Below are 26561 nucleotides of genomic sequence, written 5' to 3'. Positions count from 1 at the left end.
GGTGTAAGCAAAGAGCAGCCAAAAGACCCAGCCAGTACTGAAAGGTGGTGGTGTCCCGGCGCATCTTCTCAGCCGTGAGAAGATGCTCCCCACCAGCCAGTGTGGGCTGCAGGAGCAGCCCCAACCCCTGCCGATGGCATCCCTCCTGATGAACAGGATGCTCCAGCTCATGCCCTTGCAGGACCAGGGTGCCTTTAACCCCTTCAGCACCTAATCCCAACAAAAGATCAAGGCAGCTTTTGGGAAATCCCCTCTGCTCCAGTCCTTGCAGGCTCTGCCCGTGCAACACCACGTTGAGGCTACCCAGCTCACCAGCCCCCTTCCAGATTTTGCCACCATCTGACACACTCATCCAGGGGCCCTTTCCCTTGCCCAGAATTGTTCCTGCCTCCTGCCAGGAAAATGAATCAACACCTGGCTCTGCCCGTTAATGCCAGGGAGCTGCTGCTTTCATGCCAGCTTAGAAGGGAGGAATGGGCTGCCTGTGCCCCATTCCCACCTCGCTGCCCACCCACACTGCCAGATCTTACTCTCCACCAGCTGAAATCCCATGTCTGCCCATTCCCTCTCTGCCCGACAGCTTTTCCCTGACTGAGCCAGCCGGGAAGCCCTGTCAGCTCTGCTCCTGCCTATGCAATATCAGGACAAATGCATCTCAAACACACAGATGACCACAACACTTCACCTTCCAGTCTGGCGGGAGCTGGGCGCCGAATCCCAAAGCAGGAAACATCTTGTCTCTAAAAGAGAAGAAGAAAAACATATGGGTGTATTTACACACACATGAAGCAGGCTTGGATGGCTCTTGCTACGGCCTCCCTGTGCTATCAGCTGCCCAACGCCCAACTACAGCTAAAGCGCCAGCTAAAAAAGGTGCCAGCCTTCCCTTCTCCCAAAACAAAACAGTGCCTTTAAAAATCATGAGAGCTGAACAGAGACAGAGTAGATGTTCCCCTTTGGCTTTCAATCTTTAGAGAGAAAAGAGTCCAGCTTTGCTTTGTCACCCACAGGGATCAGGAGCATCCTCTGGCCCAAACACGTGAGTCTCTTGCAGACGTGTAACCCTGGAGATTTAAAAAAAATTAACTATCCATTTTCATCATAAAAGCCAGCATGGCAAGACCAACAAATTTCTGATTTGTTTTCGCTATTGATGTCTAAGATGATATTTTTCTGTGTTGCACATCTCAGGGTGGCTGGGGAACAAGGCAGTCTGGCGCTGCAGCTGCCAATGGCAAATACCAGCAAGCTGAGGGCATCTGTCTCTGCGCCAAGAAAGCACCAAGTAGCTGCTCTCCAGCTGCCCCCAGTAAAGGATGCTCTGCCTCTGCTAACGTACCCTTCCTCTGAACAGCAGTGATGGGGGGGAGAAGAGAAACCCTGTCCTTACCCTTTCCTCCTCCTGCATCCCAATGTATATGGCCATTCTCTCCCAAGGAGCTTTTCAAAAGCAAGGTATTATTTAGCCCTGGCTTTGCAGACGGGAAATCAAGGCATACGCATCCCAGCAGCCCCTCAGGAAGCCAGGGAGACATCTGCAAAACAGGGGTGGAGGCAGAAAGGCATGGTGCTTACGAGTCATAGTCCTGGATGATCTGGCCAACAGCCCAGATAGCCGACAAGTACTCATTTGTCCCCATGGGGTTGATATAGTGCAAAGAGGAGGGGTCTCGCGGGTTCCCGTTGGAGGCTGTGAAGTCTATCCCAACCTGGGGGGCAAGAGAAAAGCACAGAGCCGTCCTCCATTAGCAGACACTACTACAGACCTGGCCACTGAGCCTCCATTGCCTTTGAGGTGCACACACAGTCCCATCAAGACCCAAACCTCAAACTTTTGAAAAGGTTTACAAAATCCAGCTCTTCATCTTCCCCCCAAAAAACTGATTAAATACTAGGTTAGGCAAAGCCATTCAGTCTTACACCTGCATTTTTCACCAGCAAGCATCACATAAGACGTCCCAAAGCCCCCTCTGCTGCTGGAGCAAACCACCACCATCTCCAGCTCAGGAATCTCACTGCCCATCTCCCGGGCGTTAAGCTCAGGAACTGAGTAGCCCCATGGACACCAAAGCAGCCAGGGCTGCTGGGCATTTGGATCTCAAGGTCTTTGACCAAAGAGTCACAACCCTGAGCGGAGCTTTCCTTGCAGCTGCTCTTCACTGGGCTTCCCCAGGAACCAATATAGGCTGAGCTCTCAGGGGCCTTTGTCAGCAAGGCACTAATTTTTCTCCCTCCTCAATTAGGCTTTCTATTTAAAGACATTTGTAGAAACGCCTGTCTCAGACCCAGTTAAATCTGGTCAGAAGAGGCGAGACGCTGAGCCACCCGATTTGAAATGACTGGGAAGGAAGAGTTGAGAAGAGGCAAGCAGGCAGTGTGACTGCGCTTGCCTTGTTTGCTTACCAAAAAGGCAAACCCCAAAATAACTCTGCCAGCTAAATTGAGCTCAGGGGATTCACAAGGGATTTTGCTCCATATCTGTTAACAGGAGAGGATGAACTCCAATTTGGCTGAGAGGGAACCTTGGCCTGGCTGGGGCAAGAAGACATCACAGCCCAGGATGTGCCACCACCCTGTGCCAGGGTGGCTGGTAAAACAGGCTTGACAGGACAAGGGGACATGGTTTTAAACTGGAAGAAGGTAGTTTTAGATTGGAGATAAGGGAGAAATGTTGTACACTGGAAGAGGTTGCCCAGAGAAGTGGATGCCCCATCACTGGAAGTGTTCAAGGTCAGGTTGGACGGGGCTTTGAGCAACTTGATCTAGTGAAAGATGTCCCTGCTCTCAGCAGGGGGGGTTGGATTGATGATCTTCAAAGGTCCTTTCCAACCCAAACCATTCTATGGTTCTATGAAAACCCAACTTCTTTGTCAAGACACCTTACAGCCTTACCAACCTGCGTTTCACTGCTGTAACACCCACACCCATGCGCCCAGCTCCTGCTGAGCCACCATGGGCATGGTCAGAGAGCAAGACGGAAACTGAGGCACAGGGAGGGGGCTCAGTGGAGTCAGACAGATGTGTGCAAGCAACGTCACCAAGAGCAGCACTTGGGCAACAAATTTCGGAGGGATGCAGCTAGTCTGCCTCTAGCATGAGGCAAGTGGCCAGGCACAATGCCCCTCTCCTCTGCGGCTTCAGCCCTTCTCTCCCCACCATCTCCCTCAGCGGGGAGGACACCAGAGGCTTTTCCAAATCGCAGGGATGCGTGCGGCAGCATCTTCCTCCAGGCTCAGGTGTTTCTGCGGAGCGTTGCACCCATCACAAACCCACCCAGGTTTTTAGACCAAAGATGTCTCGGGAGGGGGAGAAACCTTCCAACAACCAGTAGATATTTAGATGAGGAGGAAGATTTCTGCATTCAAGCCTAATTCACACAAGAGCTCCATGCTACCAATAAATTTAATGATTTTCTCCTCTATTCGCTCTCCAGCACCAAGACCTTAGCACACAGCGGCAGATTGGCACACAAAAAGCTCTCCCAATCGCTCTTGTTCCTATGGCAACTCTTCCTCCTCCTACTCCTCTCCCCCCATCATGGTTTTAGATGAAACAACAAAATACAAACTGAAATACTGTGAGTCCCTGCAGCTCTCCGATTACTGCACCAGAAAAGTTTGCAGAAATTAAAACCCTCACTTTTGCATTGTGGCGGTTTCACTCGGGGTTGTAATGTCCTTGTTTAGTTACTCTTGACAAGCTGTGGTCCAGCTTGAAAGAAGGTGGAAATGCCAGTAAAAATAAAGAAAACCATCTCATTAACAGCCCAGAGCCTCTCAGTTGGTTTCAAAATAAGGAGCGCTTCCATAAAAAACTGCAGGGTGGTTAAACCCTGCGATGGGGAGAGAAGTTGGTAACATTTTGTGAAGGGTCAGAAGGTCTTTGTGGGAGTCTGGCCTTCAGCCAAAGTCTAGCCAGCTCCCCCCATGCTGTTGGACGCACCTGAGCATGTCAGTAATGACCCCAAAGCCCCAAAACCACATGGTTTAACAGCAAAACAGGGCAGCTCCTCATTGCCATGAAAAGCCACCCAAGCTGGTGCCAAATCTCACACAGAACCTCCCTCCCCAGTTTTGACCATTACATACATGTTATTATCAAAAGTCCTTACGGTAAACATCAGCTGGCAGCCTCCCAGGATATAGTCCAGGAAGGAGAAATCTCTGGTTATCTGAAAGAAAAACAAAAAAAAAGTGTTTCAGCAATCTTCATTGCAGAACAACAAAAAAAAAACCCATGGAAAGTGCCCAAGCCTGTGGCCACTGTGAGCTTGGGCCTTTGGGGACCTTCAGCCATGTAGCAAAGCAGATGGGAAGAACCACCTGGGCCTCCCATGGCAGTGTTTTGGCACTTCACAAGGCATGTGGGGCCAAGCAGGGCCATGTGTTGGTCAAAAGCTGGGGTGGGAGGCTTGGACAGGGATCCTTGAGAACTGCAAGCGTCCATCATGGTGAACTGAATGGAAGATCCTCTCCCCATGGCTAAAACAATCTCACATCACTTGCAGATGTGGTGTGGGAAAAGCTCTGTCAGCGCTTTCCCCGCTGTGCTGCTGCCATACGAAGGGAAGACTTCACCAACACCTCAGCTCAGAAGAAGGACCTCTCCCACCCGCACCCAACCCTTGCCCCCAAAGAGACACCAAGCAGTTGGTAGGTGCCTGCAGCTTGGGCTTCGTGCAGATGCTGCCCATGTTGAACATCTCCTCTTGGGTCTACGGCCACCCAGGTGCGGGGTGGCACCAGTAACTCAGTACATCAGATGCTCCAAGTGGAGAGAAACCCAAGCAGAAAGAAGATCACACTTTTATTCATGCTCCGCAGGTCCTGCACTTGGAAACGCAAAGGCACTGGAGGCAGAAGGGTTGGGGAGAGCTCGGGAAGACAGCTCGGTGAGGAGCACAAGGAAACATCCTGGCGTCGTACTCACTTTGCAGGACTTGACAATGATTATCCCAGAGTTCTTGTAATTCTTTTTCTTCTTTTGCTTTTTGGGGTTAATGCACTCTAGCTCGAGCTGTAACACACGAGAGACAGACACTGGTGTGAGAGCTGGGCTGTACCGGGTGGCTGCAGATGCCACCAGCGGCCACATCCTGCGGGCACCCTCCCTCCATGCATTTTTAAGTGCTGAAGAGTCATAAATGAATCACAGTGAGCTACTGATATTTAATGATCAAAATGGAGGCACAGGACCTGCTTGGGAAGGGGCTCCTTTTCCTTCCCAGGGGCTTTCAACCTACCCAGGACCTGGTGCATGGCAGCCAAGACACCCCAATGAGGCTACAGGGGTCTACGGCATGGGACAGGTCAAACATATGAACAATTAGGGCAGGCCACTACCTTTTCTCACAAGTTCTGGGAAAACAAAATTACTTTTGAATATTCAGAAAATTGCTGCAATATTTCATTTTTTTAAAATCTAAAACTGAATAAAAACACTTGTCCAAGAATAAAGTTTATATGCGGGTTGGCTGGGGGAGAGGGCAGGGCTGGGCAGGGGGAGCAGGGAGAGAAAGTCGTGTCCATTCTTTCCAGCTGCAAAAATGGGAACATTTAAATACTAAAATCCTTAAGTTTCCTGAATGTGAACGTTGCATTTCACAGACTGAACAAAATCAAAATACAGGTCTATTGACAAAATCCCCTAACTCTGAATAAACCTAGGCAGATGGTCCAGCCCAGACCCGCTAGCAAGTAGCTCCCACATGGGTCCCACATGGGACAGTGTTGGCTGGTCTGTGCCCCCTCCCCCAGCATCCTGCTCAGACCAGTCTGGTGATGCCCCCGGATCTCCTCAGACCATCTGGTGGTGGCCCTGGACATGCTCAGATGAGCCCAGTGATGGCCCTAGCCCTGCTCAGACCAGCCTGATCATGGCCACGGACCTGCTCAGACCTGCCCGGTGATGGCCCTGGACATGGCAATGAGCCCTTCCCCTGTCTTGGCCAGGCTGTGGCTGGTCGGTGCTGCTCCCGCCTGCAAGCGTGCCAGCACACGGTGCCTGGTCTACAGCAAGAGCATCTCTGACCATGCTTCTGTATTTACCCTCATCAGCGTGGCCATATGAAAGGATTAGACAGGTCACGAGGAGCCACCCCAGGGAGGAAGGATGCTGAAGGGCGATACGCAGCAGTGGCCGCTTGCTTTTGGAGGCCATCTTCCTCTGCCCGGAGCCCATGGCAGCTCCACTTGGAGAGTGGCGTCAGCTGGGGAACAGCTTTACCGGGGAACGGAGGGCACCCGACCTTTCCTGACAAGCCATGCAAGGGAAAGAGGCAGAGAGAGCCCATCCCCAGCTGGATCCACGTTATGCATGGGGGCACAGCAGCACAGGCATGCCGCAAGGTGAGTTTTACTCCCTTCCAACCAGCATCTCTCAGGGTCACATGGAGAGAAAAGAAGATTTTATTGCTAGGCTGGTAGGTTGCAAATCCAGTGGGAAAACAGGCTAAACGCCTACCTTGCGCAGTCCTAGACAGGACACTTCATGCCTTTGTGCCTTGGTTTCCCCAGCCAGGAAACTTATCTCATTATACCACACATGGTATTTTACACACCCTCATGTCTTGACCAAGACCTCCTCTCGGTTTTGTAATCCTAGCAATGATGGCAGTGAAAAGCACTGCTTATCCAGGAGTTTTCACGACATGCCTTCAGTCAGGTGGCATCTGCCAAGGCTTTTGGCCAGCACTTAGCAGGGAAGACGGGGACACCTTTGGCCACAAAACTGGTATGGAGTTGCACAGGAGCTGGCACTCTTGGGGACCAGGCTGTGCCTGCAGCAGATGCAGCCCCAGTGGCATGTCACACCTCCCCTTCTAGCCCCCCAAACCACAGGGCACCCCTCAAATCATGTGTGCTGCTTCAGACATCTCAGCAGAGCCCTGTTTTCAGCCAAGGCTGCCTTAGCCCTCTCTCTAGCTCAGATGCTTTAGCTACAACCATGGCCTGGGTAACTCACAGTGCGGGTGGGAGGAGAAAGGGAGTTGGACTTGGCTTCTTCTTGGCACAGGTTGAGGGTCTTAGTGCAAGTACCAAAACCCACTGCCAGCCCCAAGGAGCTCCTTCCTCGTTGTTCCCTGAAAACGTATCAGCACTTACCGGAAAGGCATCTTGGGCTTCGCACATCCTGGCTACTGAGGTCTGAAACTCCCCGATGAAGTCATGTCCCCCATCACTGTCGTAGTCATAACACATAACCTAGGGTGGAAGAAGCACAAACTAGCCTCAACTATCTCCTGCGAGGAGACCTGCCGAAGTTCCCAACCTCTCCTGTTGGAGACCCCAAACAAGATGGGGGGTTGTTTTTTTTTGGGGGGGTGGTTCTGTTTTAGTTTGTTTGGGTTTTTTTGATAAACGAGCCATAGGGTTTTAGATGTTTAACAATTGATTCCAGAGGCCAAGCATCACAATATAAGCTGAAGGGTCCCCCATTACCTTTATCAGCTTCTCTACATCTCCATCACACAGTGACACCAAAGGCACAGTGAATGGCTTCCAGACAGGGTCCAGCGTGTACTTGATCACCTGCGGGGTGGGAATGGAGGGATGCCATTACAAGGGGCATGTCTGCAGGGGGAGATTGGCACAAAGCAAGGGCCACGTCTGCAAGAGCGACCCTGGACCAGGTTTTTGGTGGGGCAGGCCAGACAAGCTGCAGAAAGCCCCATCTCCGCCCTCTTCTCCCTCCTTAGCTTAGACACAGCAGCTCCCCCTTCTCAGGCTGTAGCATGAGTGAATTACAACAGATTCATTTGCATCGTTGGGTGATTTAACCACCTCCAGGGGTAATTAAACAAACCTGCACCCTACTGATTGCTTACTACCACCCAGCACCCCAGTGCAGCCTACATCCATCTGGGGTCAGAGCAGCGGGATGCCGCAACCAGCCAGGAAAGCCAAACAGCCCTGGGCACGTCCAGCTCTCACCTCATCTGCATAACATTTGCTGGAGAAATATTAATTGATGCTTTTTGACATTTCCTGAGAGGATGCAATCGCTTGGTGGAAACCTAAGCAAACACTAGCAGGCTCCAGGCACATGCTGTGTACATTGGAGATGCCTGCAGGGCAGGTGAATACCCTCTTTCACAAAGGTGTTGTGCTCAAAAAGCGATTCATGATTCATGTGAATATTAGGAAAGTCAGAAACGGGCAGCAGATTAACCCTTCTCTGTGCAGGGTAAACACGGGGATATCTGGTGTGGAGGACCTTGGACCTTTGTAGCCAAAGCAGCAACAGCACAGCCCAGTGAGGAAGAGGTCCATGGCTGCTGCTGCAGGCAAACAGCTGCGCAGGACCTGAAACGGGCATCTTGTTTTACAGATAGGCTCTTATGAGAGACGGGGGAAACCCTGACACTGCAAGCATTTGTCGAGAATTTGTAAACACCTCCTCCAGGAGGCTGCAAAGAGCAGGGGGAGCCCACGCACCCCAAGATGGTGCCCGCACACTGCCAGCTGCTGGGTCCCCAAGGTGGGTGGGGAAGGATCCGGCGTCTCCATTGCACAGCGCCCAGCTGGGCGTCCACACTTGCGCTTAAATAACAGGCTGTAAGTAGCGCACTAATCCTTCCCTGCCAGACACCTCCATGGTGGCATGAGAAATGCCAGCATCAGACTGAGAGCTGGTTATATTCCCGCACTGAAAGCTGCAAGAATGGGGAACCTTATTTATTCGTATCCAGCCTGAAAACTCAAAGATGATCACCTGGTATGGGATTCCTTCGAGGGCAGCAGGATACATTCGGGGCTGGTAAGGAGGAGGCTGTTGGAGCACCCATTACTTGAAAGAAAACCTGGCTAGACCCTTGTCCAGTGAGACAGGACGGTGGAGGAACTGGGCAGCAACCCAGAGGAAAAATCAGTATATACATCTGCTCCCCATAAACGTGACCTGCTTATAGAGATCCCAGAGATGAGTGGTGCACAGCCGCATTCCCAATTCCTACACCTCTTCCAGGAGGAAGGGCTGGAGGTCAGTCAAAATCCCCACGCCTGAGAAATGTGTCTCAGTGAGTCAAAGCCCAGCTACCCACACTAAACCAGGAGGAAACAACCAAACAAGGCTGCCCAGCCTGCTCCCGCAGAAATACAAGAGAAATATTAAGGTTGGTATGAATTAAATATGCATGGAAACGTGTGTGGGAAAGCACTGAAAAAAACCAACAGAGCTAGGGTTAAAAGGACAGTCCGTATGGGTACCACAGGACTCACGGTGGTACACACTTCCTGGTGCTCATGTGCACGTGGGTGTGCGAGTGAAGGAAATCCTCGTGGACTTTGCACAGCAGTGGTAAAAAACAACGTATGGAGAGACTTTTAAAATAAATACCACCCTCTCCTTCTGCATGAGTTCACACTGTGTTTTTAACAGCAATTTGCTGCGGTGGGACAACAGGCTCCTTAACCAAGCCTTGAGGGGACAAGAAAAGGAGAGATGTGAGATGGGGACAGGAAAAAGAAGGGTGGGAGATGGGGACAGGAAAAAGAGGCGGGTGAGGTGGGGTGTGCTAGGACCCTCTTCCTCTGACATGGGAGTTGCTGTGAGGCCCCTCCTGCAGTGATCACCCCCTCCTCTTTCCACCAGCTGCCAAGAGCTACATGCAAAAAAAAAAAGCCTTGACACAAGCTTTGAGGAGGAGGAAAAAAAGCCATTGAGAACTACTTATTAGCCTGGTACTAAAGCAGAAGCCAGACTGCTTCTCCTTGCCCGTGCTGTGTGTCTTATCCATAATATCACTGGCTTTAGCAGCTTGAGAACATAACCAGAAGGGAGCTCAGATCAAAATATCGCAGCAGGTATAAATGAGGGACAGGGAGGGAGGGGTCAGCTGCCCATGATCATACCCACTGGGACCTTGGTACAGGTCCCTGCCTCCCTGGCCAGGGGAGGCTCCATTAGACACGAGCCCGAGTGCTCATGCACTGAAGCTGGAGATGCCTGAACATCCTCCCACATTAGCTGAGGATCTGGCAAAAGCTCATTTTAACCTTTCCTCACTACCGTTCCCTGGGCTCCCTCCCACCACCTCTCTCCACCACCTCCCCAGGTCACAGCTCATCCTGCTTCTCCTGCCTGTGGAGGGCAAGTGGTCCAGGGCACAGCCCATGCCCAGGCTGAGCCAGGAGGTTAGCACAGGTTAAAAGACCATCTCCCTCTCTGCTTGGTAGATACAGCAGTGAGCAGTACAGAAGAGATCTCAAGACCTCACTGGCCTCAGTATATCTTCATCTGCTGGAGTCCAGCAGCCTCAGCTGGACGTGGTGAAGACAGCTGTGAGGTTTTGAAATCCCTGGATCCCACCCCCCACTTTATGGGTGATTGATGAGATAATGCCATAAAGGGCAAGAGGAGCTGATATAAGGATGGTGGCATCTCAGCAGCTTGGGTTAGAGTTACGCTCACCTCTGTTCTGTGGACCAGCATCCATTTCCCATCATCACCTGGTTTATAAAACTCCAAGAAGGGGTCTGACTTTCCAAACAGGTCCTGGGGGAGAAGAACAGGACAGGTTACATGGTGCTCTGCACACAGCAACAGCCGGTCCAAGAGAGACCTCCTTTCCCCGACAGTTCTAACCCTGCAGACACCCTTATGTCCTCATGAGACTGGCTCAAGCACGCCGGCAAACGGGCAGCACCCATGGGTAGTGCCCTGCCACCCCTCCGTGTCCTGGTCACACGAGTCCCGTTGATGTTCACACCGCGTTTCGGCACTGATGCAGTGGGCGAGTCGGCACCCCAGCACGCGCCCATGGGATTTGCTGGCAGGTGCCTGCCACCCAGCAAGCTCTCTGGATGCAGATGCCACCAAAAACAGCCCCAGCTGGGAGGCAGCTGCATTTGGGCTTGGAAAAACATCCAAAGCTTCAAAGGAAAAACAGAATTACGAAGTGCACAAGTGTCTTGGGGGAAAAAGGAAAAAAAAACCCCACCCTCCTACACACAGCAGTAAAGCATGAGCAGAGGAAATCTTTAAGGAGCAAGCTGCCCTGGTGTTGACAGAGATCATGTAACACTCTCCGAGATACGCAGCCCTGAGTCAGTGTGTGCTGCCTTCCTGCCAGCATCTCCTCAGATATTCCCCCAATAAAGGGCTGCTGGTTTATGAGAAATATGTACACATACACACGCGTCCCTGCTGGGTATCGGCACAGGGGCTACTTCGGGGCATCTGCAGCCTGGAGAGGAGGGCGGCACTGGTGGCACCAACCCAGGGAAACTCCAGCATTTCTAAGCAGAACTTCATTCCCATTCAGAAGAACTAAGAAGTGGCTAACAAGAAACCAAGCCCAAAATATTCCAAATTATTTACCATTAACTCAAGCCATTTCAGCTGGGTTTTTCTCCCAGAGGGAGGTAACTACCTGAGTCCTGTGAAGAGCTGGAGGAACTTCTTACAGGTTTGAACAGAAGCTTTTTGGGATTCCAAGTGATGTGGTGGGGATGCAGGGGGCTGCTTGTGGAGGAGGAGGAAGCATGGACGCCTCAGGAGCCCCTGTCCACAGCCAGCCTGGGAGGTGGCGGCTGGGACAGACACAGGCTCTAGTGACGCCCCAGCAGAAAACCCATTAATGTTTCTATCCAAATCCTGTTTCCAAAGCCAGCCAGAAAAGTAAATCACTGCAAAGTGTTTTGGCTTGGAGAAACTATAACCTGCTTCAGTCAAAATTCTTCTGCCAGAAGAGCAGACCATAAAGGCTCGCAGGGATGCCGTCTGGTGAGATGAGGCTATTTTTCTAGGAGAAAGGTTTGTAGGAGAGAAAACCAAGCCATTCTTTCTGCAGGGTTATGGTTACAGCACAGCTCTGATCCTGCTCACCCGCAGCCTGGACTTGGCACTTTCAAGCTTCACTGATGGATTAAAGAACCAGCAGTGGGTACTTGACCCTGCCTATGCTGGCTTAACCTGCAATCCAATGCAGTTTCATCAGTGCCAATCCAGCATGGGTTGGTGGAGGCACCAGCTCAGATGACAGCAGGGAGCTTTGAAGGATGCCTGCTTCCATCCTACACAGAGCAGCCCAGTTTGCAAGTCCAGTCAGCCTTGCTCCATTCAAAGCAGGGTGGGAGATGCCTCCAAGCCACAGGATTGTGGGCTGCTATCTTAAAAACATCAAAACCACAAACATCTCACCCTGCAAGCCTGGCAGGAGGTGGAAACTGAGCAACCAAATGAGCTCAGCAGACCAGATCGATCTGCAAACTGGTCCAAGAATCTAAATAATCCAAACTGGTGCTTGCACACCATGGACAAGGAGGATGAGGTGGCACTTCCACCAGATGCAGCTCCCCAAACCACAGCTTCCAGCACCAATCCTGGCTTGCAGTGCTTGCTCTCCCCCAGCCGTCCCAAAGCATCACTGCCCTCCTGCTGTCTCCGCAGCTGCAGTGGCACACACGGCTCTGGGTCTGAATTCACCAGGGCTGGTCCCAGGTGAAAATACCTCCTCTCCTGCAAGACATTTTTTCTTAAAACAACTCTCTCAAGAGCTGATCTGACATAAGGTACAAGAGCCTCAGGCTGGTTCTGCTGCTGACATGCTCCCGCTGTGCAGCTTCGGCATTTAAAGCAAGGCAGTGAGCCACGGGTGGAGAAACCATGGATGTGTGATGGGGAGGCGGACCTGCCCACAGCCTGAGAGAGGTCCCAGCCTCAGGGTGGTCATAGCAGAAGGAGCTGCCTGGGGCCGAGCATGGCTCCAGCCTGGGTTTGCGACACAGCTGCTGGTAAGGGATGGTCGGAGCTTTGGCTTGGTGTGTACAGCAAGATGATCCCATGGCCACACCACAAAATCCTGTGAGATCTGATCCCTTCACATGACATCCAAGCCTCCGGCCTTGCTCCCCAGCTACGTGCTGCATGGTGCAGGAGCGTGTTACCCCCAAGGCTGCAGCCTTACCCCTGTGGTTTTTTTACTTAGCTACTTCTCTGCTGTCTTTCCTGAGCTTAAACGAGTTTTACCCAGCTCCCACAGTTGCATTTCACCCATGACCAATAACGACCCAAAAATATTGTGTTTCGTCCAATTTCCTTGTTCAGAGACCATTTTAATTTGTGTGAAGTGACATGAACATCCTTTGCCCATGAGCAGGGCTTTGGGCACTGCAACGCTGCACTGTGTTATGGGAATCAGCAAAGAAATCTTGTTAGCTCCTGGTGACAGCAGGCAGTCACTGAGGAAGGAGCTTTCTGCTGTCACCTATTGATAAACTGGAGGGAGACCCAGAAAGAATAGGATTATTCACAGTCCTTATCCCAATGTAACCAGGTAGATGCTGAATTTCCATACCTTGACTGTGGGTCTGAAGGACAGCAAGACCCACTGGCATCATGTCCTAGTTGAAGAATATCAAAAGATGTCACCTTTGCATAACCTGATAGGAGAACTTGGTTGCAAACCAGATTAGAAAGGCAACTCCTGCCATGGAGCAAGTGATGCCACCAATGAAGTTGCTGATACAAGTGGACGTATGCCTGAGGTACCAGCGCTGCAGGGAGGACTCAGGTCCTTGGCCCTGCTCTTCACAATGGCCACAGCTGCAAAGGAACCCTGAAGCACAAAGGAAGGGCACCAAGCCTGCTGTGAAATCCCATCCCTTGCTTTACAAGGGAGCAGGGGCGCTGGAAGAAAACTGTTGCATTAGGGATGTCTTCATTGACATGCATGGGCCTAACCCTCGGCCATATGTCAGAGGAAGCCACCAGCTCAAGGACATCTTCCAGCCCGTTTATGAAATGGAGTTATTTGGGGATTTCTTAATAGGGTCATTTGGCTCCTTGCACTAGGCAGGGTAAGCAGGACGGTGAGAAAACAGCTGTTCCCAAGATGTGGGAAAAACACTTGGATAAACCAGGCATCCATCCGGTTTGGACAATGGGACTTGACAAACCACATCTTCTGCCCCAGCAAATACCCTTCTGCCTGGATGCTTGCTTTACCCTGGTTTGAAAACTGAGGGCCATCCTGCCAATAACACAAGCTCTGGAGAGGCTAGGAAGAGCAAAAAAATAATATTCCCATCGATCGCTTAGCAACAGCACTGGTTTAAGAGGAATAGCTCTGGTTGCCTGATAAATAAGGTCAGATGGCTTTGTTCAGAAAGGCTCATGGTTTCCTACGTATCATATCCAAAGCAAAACTCATGCATTACCTGCCTCCGTGAGGTCAACACTTCTTCCCCGGAAAAGATGGGCCCTACTGTTTGATATACAAGCAGATGGGGCCCCTCCATTTCCAGAGGGGCTGAAGGTGACAAGCCAGGAGCTCTCAGCACTTCTGAGATACGGGTTCAAGTGGCATCAAAACTGCGAGCTCCATCAGGAGACATTTCCAAACAACAACCATTGAAGTAGAAAATCTGCTGTCTTTAAGACTTGCTAGTACACAGATCCTGTGTCACACATAATCTTTGCATCTCAACGTGCGTGATGAAGAAAGCAATACCATGACAATAGGGAAACTGAGGCACAGATGTACCCAGCAGCCAGTGGCACCTCCAGGACTTGAACCCCTCCAGTCTCACCCTAATGCCTTCTCCAGTAGGACTATTTTCTGTCACTGCTATACCCAAAAGGAGAGATTTCTTTAGATCCCTTAGCCTACAAAGGACAGAAGTTTAACATTGCATCCCCCAGACACAACCCCACTCACCTTTTTATCCAGTTTTCTGCCAGCCATGTTCAGAGTAATCACCCTGTTATCTGAGAGCTCTTGGGCAGCTATCTGAAAGACAAAGGAAGGCTGCATTCATTTTCAGCATGAAAAGAAAGTGAACACTAAGCCAGAGGAGAATCGAGACCCTGAGGATACACACTCTGAAGATACCTGCACAACTTCTGCAAAACCCATTTCCCAGCTAAGAGACTGGATGATCTAATGCACACAGTATTTCACTATCGAGGAGTTAAACTGATTTTACCTTTGCAGATCAATTTGTGACCAAAGCCACCTTCCCAGCTTCTCCCTCGAATGGAGAAGGATTGAGAAAAAGCCCAAACTTCCCCTGGATGGGCATTGCCATTTACCCTGCACCAAGGCAGTGACACATCGGCTTTAAAACAGAACAGGATACATTTTTTTTAGCAGGCTACCAGCTATGATGCTGGTGCTGCATCTGGAGCACCCGTGGCATCCACCGACCTCCACAGCCTCATCGTTGGGGCTGGGTCCACATGAAACACGTTCATTTGCAGGTATGGGAGTCGACAGGTACAATTAAGCCTCTTGAATGGACAACCATTCAATAGACACCCTGAGCAGCCTCCTTCCCCCATGCCATCAGATCTAAAATGAAGCTTCTGGGAACAAACTCATCCCCTGTCTTGGGTGTCACACCTGAGCTGGTCTCAGGTGGCTTTTCACATGCCAGGACCTGGTGAAGCCTCCAAGAACCAAGCCAAGAGGAAGCAGGAGCCATATAGACCCTTGCCAGCAAGATGTGCCACCTTGTTCTCCATGTCCCAGGCTGGGCATGGCAAAAAGCAGCTGCCCTCTCCCTTGGGGGAGATGCTGGCGGCACCAAGGACTCGAGCCACATCTCTGCACGATCACCCAACAAGACGGCCCCAAGGATGAAAACTCCATTGTTGCTCCTGAGGAGCTACAGCCCACAGGAGTGCAGCCCAGATTACTTCAGTTTAAGAGACTTTATTCACATACACTACAGAAGGGCTTCGGATGCCAACCACCAGTGGGCCGGTTTTGTCTGGAACGTGGTCTAATGAGTCTCTTGGTATTTTAAGAAAGGGAATGTTTATAACAAAAAACCACATTTATTCACTTCTGTTAACAGCCGTTTTCTGAATCACTTGTATTTTTTTCCTCAAGGCTGTGTCCTGCCCAAGCATCTGCTCCCCACGTCCCCCTCCTCTGCTCCCTGGGGTGGGCTGAGCCGTCCCTCGGCATCCTTGGCCACAGCATCCTCCTCAGGCAGGAGCCGGCACAGGCATGGCCAGGAGCATGGTGCAGACATTTTCCTCACACATGGTGCTCCCAAGCATGGCCGTTTACTGGCTCTCACAAAGAGGCTGTCCTTCACTGGAGATACACAGCATAGTTACAGCAAGGCTTTCAGAAAAACTTGCAGAAATCAAGGGAACAATTTTCTGCAGAACAAGCAATCAGAGGGTTATTGGCACTTAGGAGAGCAGGGAGTTTGCAGAGATGAGGAGGCAGAGATGCAGCTTTTGAATCCACCTGGGCAGTTGGGCGAGGGGATGAGCTGCAGCTCCCCAACAACCTCCCAGCCTTTCCATGGAGGACACCACTCTTTGGTCCACAGAAGATGTGTTCACTGCATGCAAAACCGAATTTTCCCCTCTGCCCCGTATAGCCGTGAAGTCAGAAGTTCCCTATTGCAAAGCCACATCATTGGTTTCCTCTCCCACCCAGTCCTTGGTGGGCGCGCATGGTCACCAAAACCAGCATGAGGAAGAGCAGCTGTAGGGAAGTGGATGAAATTTGCTCTTTGCTGATCTCCACAAAAGCATGCCCAGTTGGTGTCCAGCATTTTAGGACTCACTGGAGGCTATGTAAAAGCCAGACCATGCAGACAAGCCAGGTATGTCCTTGTGCCACACTGCCGCAGGCTGCTGGTGGCATCTTCTCTTGGCCAGCATGGACAATAACAACATCCCCACCACTATGCCTGGCAGAGGCATGTGGCAAGATCTCAGGATTGATTTCTACAAACACAGTGTCTCGCTTTGGGATTTTCCCCATCTCTTCAAACCTAGGGATCCCCATGCGATCCTGTCCATCCAGCCAAGGTTATTCTGTTGCAGTCACTCCTCTGGCATCTCAGTTAAGAAAAACGATACTTGGGCAAAATTGAAGGGGATGGCGGTGAGGAAGGCAGGGTTTGGCTCCAAACTCTGTTTTATATGAGTGAGTCCAAAGCAGAAGCCTGCTCCTTGGTTGGTGTCCATAGCCCATGCTCCAGCACTGTACCAAGCAGTGAGGAAAGGTGCCCACCACACATGACCCTGTTGTCATCACCAAGCCAGGGAAAAAAAAAAAAACAGATTAGAAAATTGCATCAATGGTACAAAATGAAGCAGATGTCTCAGACCCTTTGATTTTTAATGACATGTTAGTGACAGATCGGGACCTTCCCTTTTTTAAAGTGCATAACCTTTGAACTTCACTGGAAACTTTTCATTTGGTCCAGCTCTTCCCACTCCAGCATCAGATGGGGTGTTGCAAGCCTGCTCCTCAGAGACGGTACATGGCATCAGGCACTGCTTGTGCACTTCACTGTGGCTTTTCCTCTTGCATTTAAAGACTAACTGCAGCAATTCAGAGAGAAAAGCTGGCAGCGTCTTCCCAGCCTCTAGAGCAAACAGCAATGGAGATAACCTTGCAGCAGCCAGGTCCTGGGCTTTTAAACCCTTCCAGTGCTTTTAAACTTGACAGAAGTTTAACTCCTTGCTGGACTTTTCTTCCACACCTTTGCTGCCCAGCTGCACGTCTCACGAAACCCATAACACAGAAGAGATCCAAAAAGGATGGGAGATGTGGCAGGAGGTAAACGCACCTACATTTAGTCTTTTCTTTTTAAAAAAACACATCACTAAAGAGATCTGCAGCGGGAAGGCCAGTGCCCGAAGGGGTCTGCATCGGGAGCAGCAGCTGTTGCTATGAGAGTTGTTGCTATGACACAGTTCCCATCCTCTTCCTACAAAACAAAACCACCCATCGCCAGCAAAGGAATCAGCCCTCTTACCTCCTGCTGCTTCAGGAAAGTAAGACTGCAGGTAAGGTACAACTGCAGGCATGTTGTACCAGATAACAAAAACCAGCAGCATAGATTTACTTCGTACTTCTCCAGATTGAGGTTTTTCTTATTTCAGAGACCAAAGCAGAGGTGGAAGACTCACAGTGCTGGGTACCAGGCAAGATGTTCCCTGCCTCAAATAAATCATCCTCCAAACAGACCAAAGTGGGCAGGAAAATGGGAGGCAAAGGGAAAAATGTTCATGAGATAAGCCCCAGTCTCCTGGACCCCAGGTGAGTGTCCTGCATCACCCCCAGGTTATTATCCACCTTTACGCACTCAGCAGGTAACATAAAGGAGTAACCGTACCGTTATCATCCCTTTCCCAGCTGGCTTGCCATTCCCCAAAAGGAGAGTCCTTGTTATTTTCTTGCTGGAGACGATCTAGAGAAGCCAAAGAAAATAAAGTCATGATTGTACAAGTGATTAAAAGCAGACTCATAAGCAACTGATCATTGCTCATGTTAGCTAATTCAGATTAAGCATTCACAACAGTAGAAGAAAGACATCATACTCAGGGGTGACTGTGATACTGTGAATATCACCATCACCCGAGTCCGTGGGGTGCAGGGCAGCAGCTGAACAGTGCAGAGCAGCAACGGCACAAGAGGCTGAAGCATTATCTCCTGTTGAACCCAGGGACCAGCTTTTTGTGTCGAGCAGGTCAGTGGGACCTCACACAGCTGAAGGACCATGATTTGTTCCCAGCAAAATCACAACTCAACCTTTCAAACCCCATTTTAAATACTTCTAACATGACCCCTGCCAGCAACTTGCTTTCAGGCCACGTTTCCATGGACAAATCCTGATTACAAGACGGATGATCTCCCCCAGCATCATTCTGGACCCCCTGCACAGCTGCTGCCAAGCAAAGCACAGGGGTCAGCAGCCCCCAAAGGCATGTCCCCCCCCTTCACTTCTGGCTTGTAAGAGGCCAGACAGGATGATCTGGGAGCTGAATTAAAGCCCTTGAGATTTTTTCCTAGCTCACTGAGTTTCAGTTGCCTTCAGATCTGGGGATCCCTTAAGTTTTCCCCACGAGGCACAGACCCCCACATGGGGGTCCAGCAACCTACTGGAAGTAGCTGTGCTCTGCTCCCATACCTAGTGGGGACCCCTTCAAGATCTAGGGGTTGCAGTTTAAAGAGTGCGGTCCCATCCATCCTTCTGCCTCCACCTTTGGTCCTATGTCACGCAGTCAGAAAATAATAATAACAACAACAACAACAACAACAATAATAATGATGAAAAAAACCCCACGTAATGAAATGGCTTAACTTGTTGCTCCTGCCATCCAAGTGACCTAGCCATGCTTGGATTCCTCCCATTGCTCCCCAGAAATGTTCTCCTCCCTCTGGGGAGACCTTATTGTGGCCTTTCAATACTTAAAGGGGGCTTATAAAGAAAGATGGGGACAGACTTTTTAATAGAGCCTGTTGCAATAGGACAAGGGGTAATGGTTTTAAACTAAAGGAGGGTAGATTCAGACTAGATATAAGGAAGAAATTTTTTATGATGAGGGTGGTGAAACACTGGCACAGGTTTCCCAGAGAGGTGGTAGATGCCCCATCCCTGGAAACATTCAAGGCCAGGTTGGATGGGGCTCTGAGCAACCTGATCTAGTTGTAGATGTCCCTGCTCATTGCAGGGGGTTGGACTAGATGACCTTTAAAGGTCCCTTCCAACCCAAACCATTCTGTGATCCTAAGATTCTTGCAATTTCAAGGCAAAACCCTTTCACATTGTGGCTAGCCAGCCATGTCCTGGTGCATAAATGCATAGGAATCACCAGCCAGCGTAGCTAGATGTTTGTGCCATGCCATGCACAAGGAGGCAAAATCTCCTTGCAGCCCTGGCTAGCAGAAACCATGGACACCCTCCAGCCTGCAATTTGATCCCTGTTACATTTCATTTGGCTGCAGAGGTCATTACAGGCCCATGAATGATCCAGGCATCCTTTTAAATCTTACCACAGACCTAATTAGCTGCAATAAAATAATCTGGCTAATCTGACAGGCCTCTGATGCAAACTCAAAACTGGAAAGTCAGATACTAGCTGTGCAGTTGTTGCTACTCACAGCTGCTCTCCTTCCCTTATAAGAGCTGCTCGTGCCTCAAAACTGGGCAGGCTTACGGAAACATCTCACCAGACAAAATCTAGACATCAGAAAACTCACAGCAGGGTGGCTGAACCCACAAGCCCCTGTCCACCCTTTTTACCCCTCTCCTCACCAGGCACCCTTGCACACATGCTATCCCTCCAGTCCACCTCTGCCCCATGACCAGGCTGTGCTGCAAGCCCGTGCTGGCCACAGGGAGAGGAGGCTAACAGAGAATTTCAGGGAAAAAAGGAAAATTAGAAGATCCCTCCATTCCAAGCTGGTGTCTTGTTGTGGACTAAAGGTCACCAAGAAGCTCACATGGGAAGTGCTGCAAAAACTCATCAAACACTGGGCGCACACATAAGCCAAGTTTTCTTTTGCAGAGTATACATACTTGCATGAGATTGTAGAAGTTCAGAGCTCTCTTTTTTCTGGTAGACTAAGCCCACCAGCTGTGCCTAAAGACACAGTAGACAGTTATGCCATGCCCGTGAGCCACCATGGCTAAACCATCAACTGTTCTGAATGAGCACCTTTGATGTGAGACCTGACAATAGCTGCCCAGTCCCCACCATTACCACAGCCCCAGGATGGCCTGTCTACCTTTCAAATCACCTTTCAAAGCACCAGAAAGGGTTGGGCTCTTCTGGGAGACCCAACAAGCAGGAGGGTCCACCTTTCTCCCCAGCACATACAGATATTGTTCCTCTCTGGCATGAGCCTGCAGAGCCCTGGACTTCTGCAGAGCCACGTTTAGGAACAGCAAGGTTTCAGCTCTGTTTCCTTCCATCCATAAATTCTGTTCTTGCAGCTTCCACCAAGAGCATGACCTTCACAAGGAGCATTGCTGAACTGCCCCACACCAGAGGTGGCTGTGTTTCAGCAACGGAACTAACAGTAAAGGATGGGTTTGGTCTAAATCACTGAACACCAACCTGGGCTGTTGCCTGCACTGTCTCTTAACTTCTGCAGGAGCAGAATTAGGTCTTCACAGAGCAATTCCAAAACCAAGGTGTTAAACGTCAAACTCTGTAAATGTCAGTGCTCTTCTAACACTTCAAGCTCTTGAGTTGGCAATGTTAAGGTCACTTGGCCCCCCTTCCCATCTGCAGTGCCATACTGGAGTCTGTGTAATAAAGCAATCACACTCATGAGCCTCCCTGAACACCTTGGGCTGGCTGTCCATGCCGACCCACCTATTACAGTGTCTCCTTCCTCCTGGTTCCCAGCATCAAGCACAACAGAGACAGTTTCTCCCAGCCACTGCGCTTGTGCCAGGTACCACAGCAGCCCCGAGCAACCAGATGCTACAAAAGAATGGAAAAAATCCCCCTCATTCCTTGCCTCTGAGTCAGAGCAAGCTCAGAGGACAAAGACATTTGGAGAATGTAGCCGCCAACTTCTAACAGGGTCTGGGCTCACGAACGCAAAGACCTTCCAAAGGCTTATAAATTGCATTGGGTCCCAAAGGTTTTTCCACAGGAAGAGCAGAAGACTCATTCCTGCACCAACATGCTAAAGTAGGAGAGATGATTTGCTACGCAACGGCAATGGATAAAGCTTTGGGGGGGGGGGGAAGAAAAAAAAAACTGAGAGAGAAAGGTAGACCACAATGCATCCTAACTTTAAACATCTGGAAGTTTCCCAAATCCAAATCCAAGCTGGTCATCAGGGCTCTTTCTATAACCTATGGTGAGATACAGGTACCTCCAAAAGTTTCCAGTTGATGTCTCTCTGCAGGCACCAGCAAAAGCCCACACCATGACTAGCTTAGTCTTGGGCAAGTAGCCAACAGCCCTAACGTGGCACCGTTCAACCTCAACAGTTGAAGTGTGACAAGCAAATTAAATTCGTTTTGCCAGGAAGGACCCAGCAAACTTTACAGTAGATAAGAGTAGCAGCTCTAATCCCACAATGTCCCTGTGGCTGATGTGATTTGGGGTCCCTTTGCTGGAGGAGCTGCAGGGACCTCAGAGACTCACCATGCCCAGTGTGCAGAAGAATTCACCCAGGAAGTCATGCTCATACAGCTGCATGCTCGACTTGTCCTGGTCAAACAGGGCAAACTTGAGCTTCTGCACTTCTTCAAAGTGGTAGTCAACGATGAACTTCTTGGCAAAAGCTGGGTTGAGGTTGTTCACGGCTGTCTCTGTCCTGTCGAGCTGCAAAATAAAAAAAAAGAGGCATTTAGGTATGTGCATCTTGTGTCTTTGTCACTGCCATGTCTCTTCTCTGACTTCAGCCAGAGCCACCCAGAAACCCTGCAGTGACCATCAGAGAGAGAGAGCACCTAAATGCAGGCCGTAATACCTTGTGTACGCAAGGTGGGATCCACCTAAATGAGTAACAGCACTTCATGCAGAGCGCTGCATCCCTGAGGACAAGGTGCATGGGGCTGTACAAGTGCACCCCAGCCAACAGCCAGGACAGGAGTGCCCACCCAGCCAAGGCTTGGTGTGGACTCAAGGCTCATTGAAGCCAGAGTCTTTGCTGGCTTCTAACCCCTGTTCTTCCAGGAGCTGATGCTCTCTCACATACCTCTGCTCCTCAACCAGACACTCACAGCTGTAATGCCAAACCTCTTTCTTTCAGGCTATGCAGCTAACAGCAAGGACAAGCAAAAAGAAAAAGTGTCACGAGCCAGAAAGAGCAACCCTCTAGCATTTCCCTCTAGACCTCAAACCAAAACATTCATGTGGTTTCTTCTTTCTTGGCCTTCCATGGAAAAAAAGGGGGAAAAAAATCACCGCAGGCCATTTTTCATAGATTTCATCAAACATTAGGAGAAACAAGAGGCTGGAAGGACCCAGAAGACAAGACTTCAACAGACTTTGTCATCCTGAGCTATTGCGAGCAGGCTGGAAGAAATGATGTCTCTGATGGCTTGGAAGGGCAAGTGCACAGAGGATGATGGAAACTGGAAGGAGTGTGGGGAATGCACTGCTGGAGGGGAAGCACCATGGCGGTCTGCAGCATCCTGCAGCCAAGAGCAGCAATAAGAGCAGAGGAAACTTGGCAGGCAGCCAGTGGAAGTGTGGGTTTACGACGCAGCATGGCACAGGCGGACAGAAAGCCTTGCATGAGCCAAAAAAAAGAATCCTGGGGACAGCCACACCGGAGATCCTGGGACGCTGCCCTCTGGTAATGGAGTTTTGGTCCCAGACCCCATAACTCAGACCAGAGGAGGGCTAGGAGGACGGCAGCACCAGCTGGGCTCCCGGTGCGGGCTCACACAGACACAGCAACCCACAATTTTAGCCAAAGCGGCAGAAACTGGGAAAACGAGGCCAAAAAAAGCTGGTGTATTTGCTTCTGGAATTCAATGGCCAAGGAGGGTCTGAACTTTAATGTCAGGACCCATCATCCCCACCAGGCCATCATCCATCCTGAGAGGCACCAGGAAAAGGCAAGTTTGGAGCCCAACATGCAACATACCCTTATGAAGCTAAAACAGGCAGAAAGTATGCTGGTGGCACAGCCTGAGTGCTGAACAAGAAACAAACACCTGCGGCCTGGGGGAAAACTCTCCAGCAAGCAAACCAAGTAGGAGCTTTGTCAGGAGAGCAGCTATTGATATCGTAAGAGGTAGCAGCCGGTTTGGCAATGGGCACCCTGCCCAGGCAGCCCCATGGGAAGTGCCAAAGGCTCCAAGCATCCGAGCTGGAACAGCCATGTGCCCACGAGAGCTGGCAGAGAAGCTGGCAGCATCGGCCTTTTGCCATATCGCCCTGTTATCCCAGGATATGGTAATAGGACTATTAAAAAAGAAAGGCAGGTGAGTGCCAACATGATTTTATCAAAAGCTGCTGCCCTCGGTGCCTGGAAAGACCATCCCATCTGCCTGTGGGACACCACGGAGCCTCTGGCCATGCCACAGCCCCGGTCAGCATCCCGCCTCATCTTGCAGCCAGCACACCCGGTCCTGGGCAAGGCTGAGCCGCCTGCACATCCCAGGTCCCAGGGCAAGACCTTTGCAGAAAGCAGCTGCCACGCTGGCACCCCCAGGCAGTGCCAGGCTGTGGGACGATGGGAGCCAAGAATAAGTACGGCAGAGCAGAAAAAAGCCCTCCAAAAAAGCAAAAAATGCAAACACATACCTTAGTCCCAAAGAAACTCATTCCACACAGGAGGCAGGTTTTGGAGGGACTGAGTGGAAATGTGGTGAGTTTGCTATGTATACTATTGCAGTGTTTTTTGAAGTTGGTCACTTTGTCTTAATTGCCAAGAAACGACTGAAGTAAATGCTGTGTTCCCAGAATAGCCACCTGCTGCACTCTGGGGAATCAAATGCATCAACACCAGTGGGCTGTAAGCTGGCCAGGGCCATACAGCTTCACGCAGATCCTTCCTTCTCTCCTGCCACGCTGTACAGAAAGACCCCAAACGTCTGCTCAGAGATGAAGTGGACCAGGAGCAGTGGGTATCCACAAGCTCTACCTTATTTCAGCAGCACAACACAGGCAAATCCCCTTTCAAGCCTAGGAGATGAGACTGTGCAGGCAACAGAGGTGGATTTTAGCTCCTTCCATGTTCTCTGAACTGCTGGGAAGCCAGGAACCAAGGGAAAACAGTCCTCCTGCTCCCAGGCACCAGTTCAAAGGAGATAACTTAAAGTCCCATCTCTAGCTTTGCCCTGGCAGGGATAGCCCAGGGAAGGGGAAGAGAAACCCAGCCAATGTATCTTGAGCTAACTCTCCGGAGTGATGGGGCTTCCTTCAACACCCAGATTAAACCGAGCGTTTAATCTCCTGCCTATTGTCAGTATGAAGCACAACAAAATCACAAGCTCCAGCTGCTTGCTGCACATGGTTTGGTCTTTGATTTGATGCAGCACCGGTCACCTTGGCCAGTGACCATCACGTACGAGGCCTATTCACACCACCTCCACCAGGAGACAAGCACGCCATCAGCTCCTGCCTTCCCCTTTGCCCCCAGTGCTTATACATCTGCATTCTCTGTAAAGAGCAGAGGTGGCTTTGCCACCCGAGAGCAGAAAAGCACAAAGGTTTTTAAGAGGCAAGCAGCCTAATTAAAGATTTCTATTTGGATAAGAGCCTTGATTCTACAAATCAAGTATGAAACTGGGAAATCAACTCCAATGACACCCCTTGTGTTCAGTGAATGCAGCCAGGGAGTCCTCCAGCATCTGAAGGGAAGTTGGCTAGAGACCTTCAAGCATTCCCAGCACATGGAGATGCTTGATGCTCCAACACTGGAGATGCTCTCCCAAGCGCCAAGGAAAGCTCATGCTGAAGGTGCGGGGCCGGATAGATGACTCAGAGGGACACAGAGAGTCATGTGTCCCTGCTCCCGGCATCACAGGCCAAGTCTTCCATGGCTCCTGCAAGATGACATCACCGGGCAGAACATTTAAACATCATCCATCTTCATGTCACTTCTTGGCCTGTGGTTTATTGTCCCTCCATCCCCCACCCCCTCCAAGGCTGATTCACAAAGATTTTTTAATTTCTATTAAGCTCAGCCAGACAAAAATAATTGTATTTGGGAACAAATGTGATAGCTAGAAAGAACAGTGAGCAGAAACCTTTCTGTCAGCATCAGCTGGTGCCTCAGCTCCACCACCCAGCTCAGACGCTGGCACCACCGTGGCTGGGGCTGGTCCTGGAGGAGGAGACCCACATCCTAAACCAGGTCTGACAGCTGGGATGTGTTGCTAACCCAGTGTGGAGGACTGTGTGGTGGAATGCTGCTGAGCTGCTGCTGTCCCCATCTGTCCCCTACGTTTCAGCTATATTAAGGCCACCGCTTTCAGATGGGAAAGAGGTTCGTCTTAGGGCAAGGGGCACGTCTGCATAGCCAAAATCCATGCAGGACAACACGGGCACTCCCAGGGAAGCTCTGAACGATGGTGGCATGAGCTGCCAAGGGTCCACCAAGTGCCCCATACAGTGAGGCTCTCGCAGGTGAGCCTGCCTCTCCTGGTCCTCCCCAGCACCCAGCCCCAGCCCAAACCCATGCACCACTACTGCCATGTGTGGATGAGGGAGGAGCTCAGTCCTGGCTGTGCCCCCAGTGTGCCAGTGGACTGGGGCCAGCTCTGTGGCATGCGAGCACACCACATGCCAGCTCACACAACACGCTGACCTCCGCTGAAACCACAGCAGCGGAGCGCCAAGCAATCTGTTGTTCAAGGCTGACGTCCAGTGCCTATCTTATATCTTGCCAATTAAAAAGAAGCTAAAAATAGCAGAGGAAAGGAAAAAAAAACACCACAGACCACACATTTGTATTGTAAAAGAAGCTTTGGAATCAAAACTGCTGGACTGAGACATTACTGACAGCAAGAGAAATTCCTGAAAAGTACAACCAGGTCAAATAGATGACACCTATCAAGGCTAGACAGCTCATTAGTCTCATCCAGGCTGCTGAGCAAAGTTATTTGCAGACCATAGTAAGGTGAGGTTTGCCCCTACTCCCTCCCTGCTGACAGCAAGGAGATCAGCTGCAGGACATGTTAGGTGATGTCCATAGATTCACCAGCTCCTTGGCCAAGTGCTCAAGGCTGCCCAACTAGTTCAAGTGTCTGAAAAAGACTACCTAATTTCCCAGGAATTGGGAAGATTTTTGTTTGTCTTACATGATTTAATGCCCTTCGGCTGCTTATTTTGTACTGCATCCAACACCCATGCCTGTATCCATCCATCACACCCCCATG

General features: G+C 50.6%; 1 protein-coding gene across 1 annotated transcript in view; it reads right to left on the bottom strand.

Annotated features, from left to right (window-relative positions):
- CPNE2 (copine 2) overlaps positions 1–26561 on the bottom strand; it is a 57970-nt gene that overhangs the window by 12240 nt on the left and 19169 nt on the right. The window contains exons 3-12 of the mRNA XM_072872709.1: positions 21868–22047; positions 18093–18167; positions 14660–14731; positions 10411–10494; positions 7440–7529; positions 7104–7202; positions 4930–5016; positions 4112–4171; positions 1576–1709; positions 686–740 (exon numbers count right to left, since the gene is read on the bottom strand). Of these exons, the coding sequence (XP_072728810.1) occupies positions 686–740; positions 1576–1709; positions 4112–4171; positions 4930–5016; positions 7104–7202; positions 7440–7529; positions 10411–10494; positions 14660–14731; positions 18093–18167; positions 21868–22047 (936 nt within the window). The remainder of the gene's footprint in view (positions 1–685; positions 741–1575; positions 1710–4111; positions 4172–4929; positions 5017–7103; positions 7203–7439; positions 7530–10410; positions 10495–14659; positions 14732–18092; positions 18168–21867; positions 22048–26561) is intronic.

Source organism: Ciconia boyciana, chromosome 9 (assembly GCF_034638445.1).
Source record: "Ciconia boyciana chromosome 9, ASM3463844v1, whole genome shotgun sequence".
NCBI lineage: Eukaryota > Metazoa > Chordata > Aves > Ciconiiformes > Ciconiidae > Ciconia > Ciconia boyciana.
This window is presented reverse-complemented; position numbering and strand designations above follow the sequence as displayed.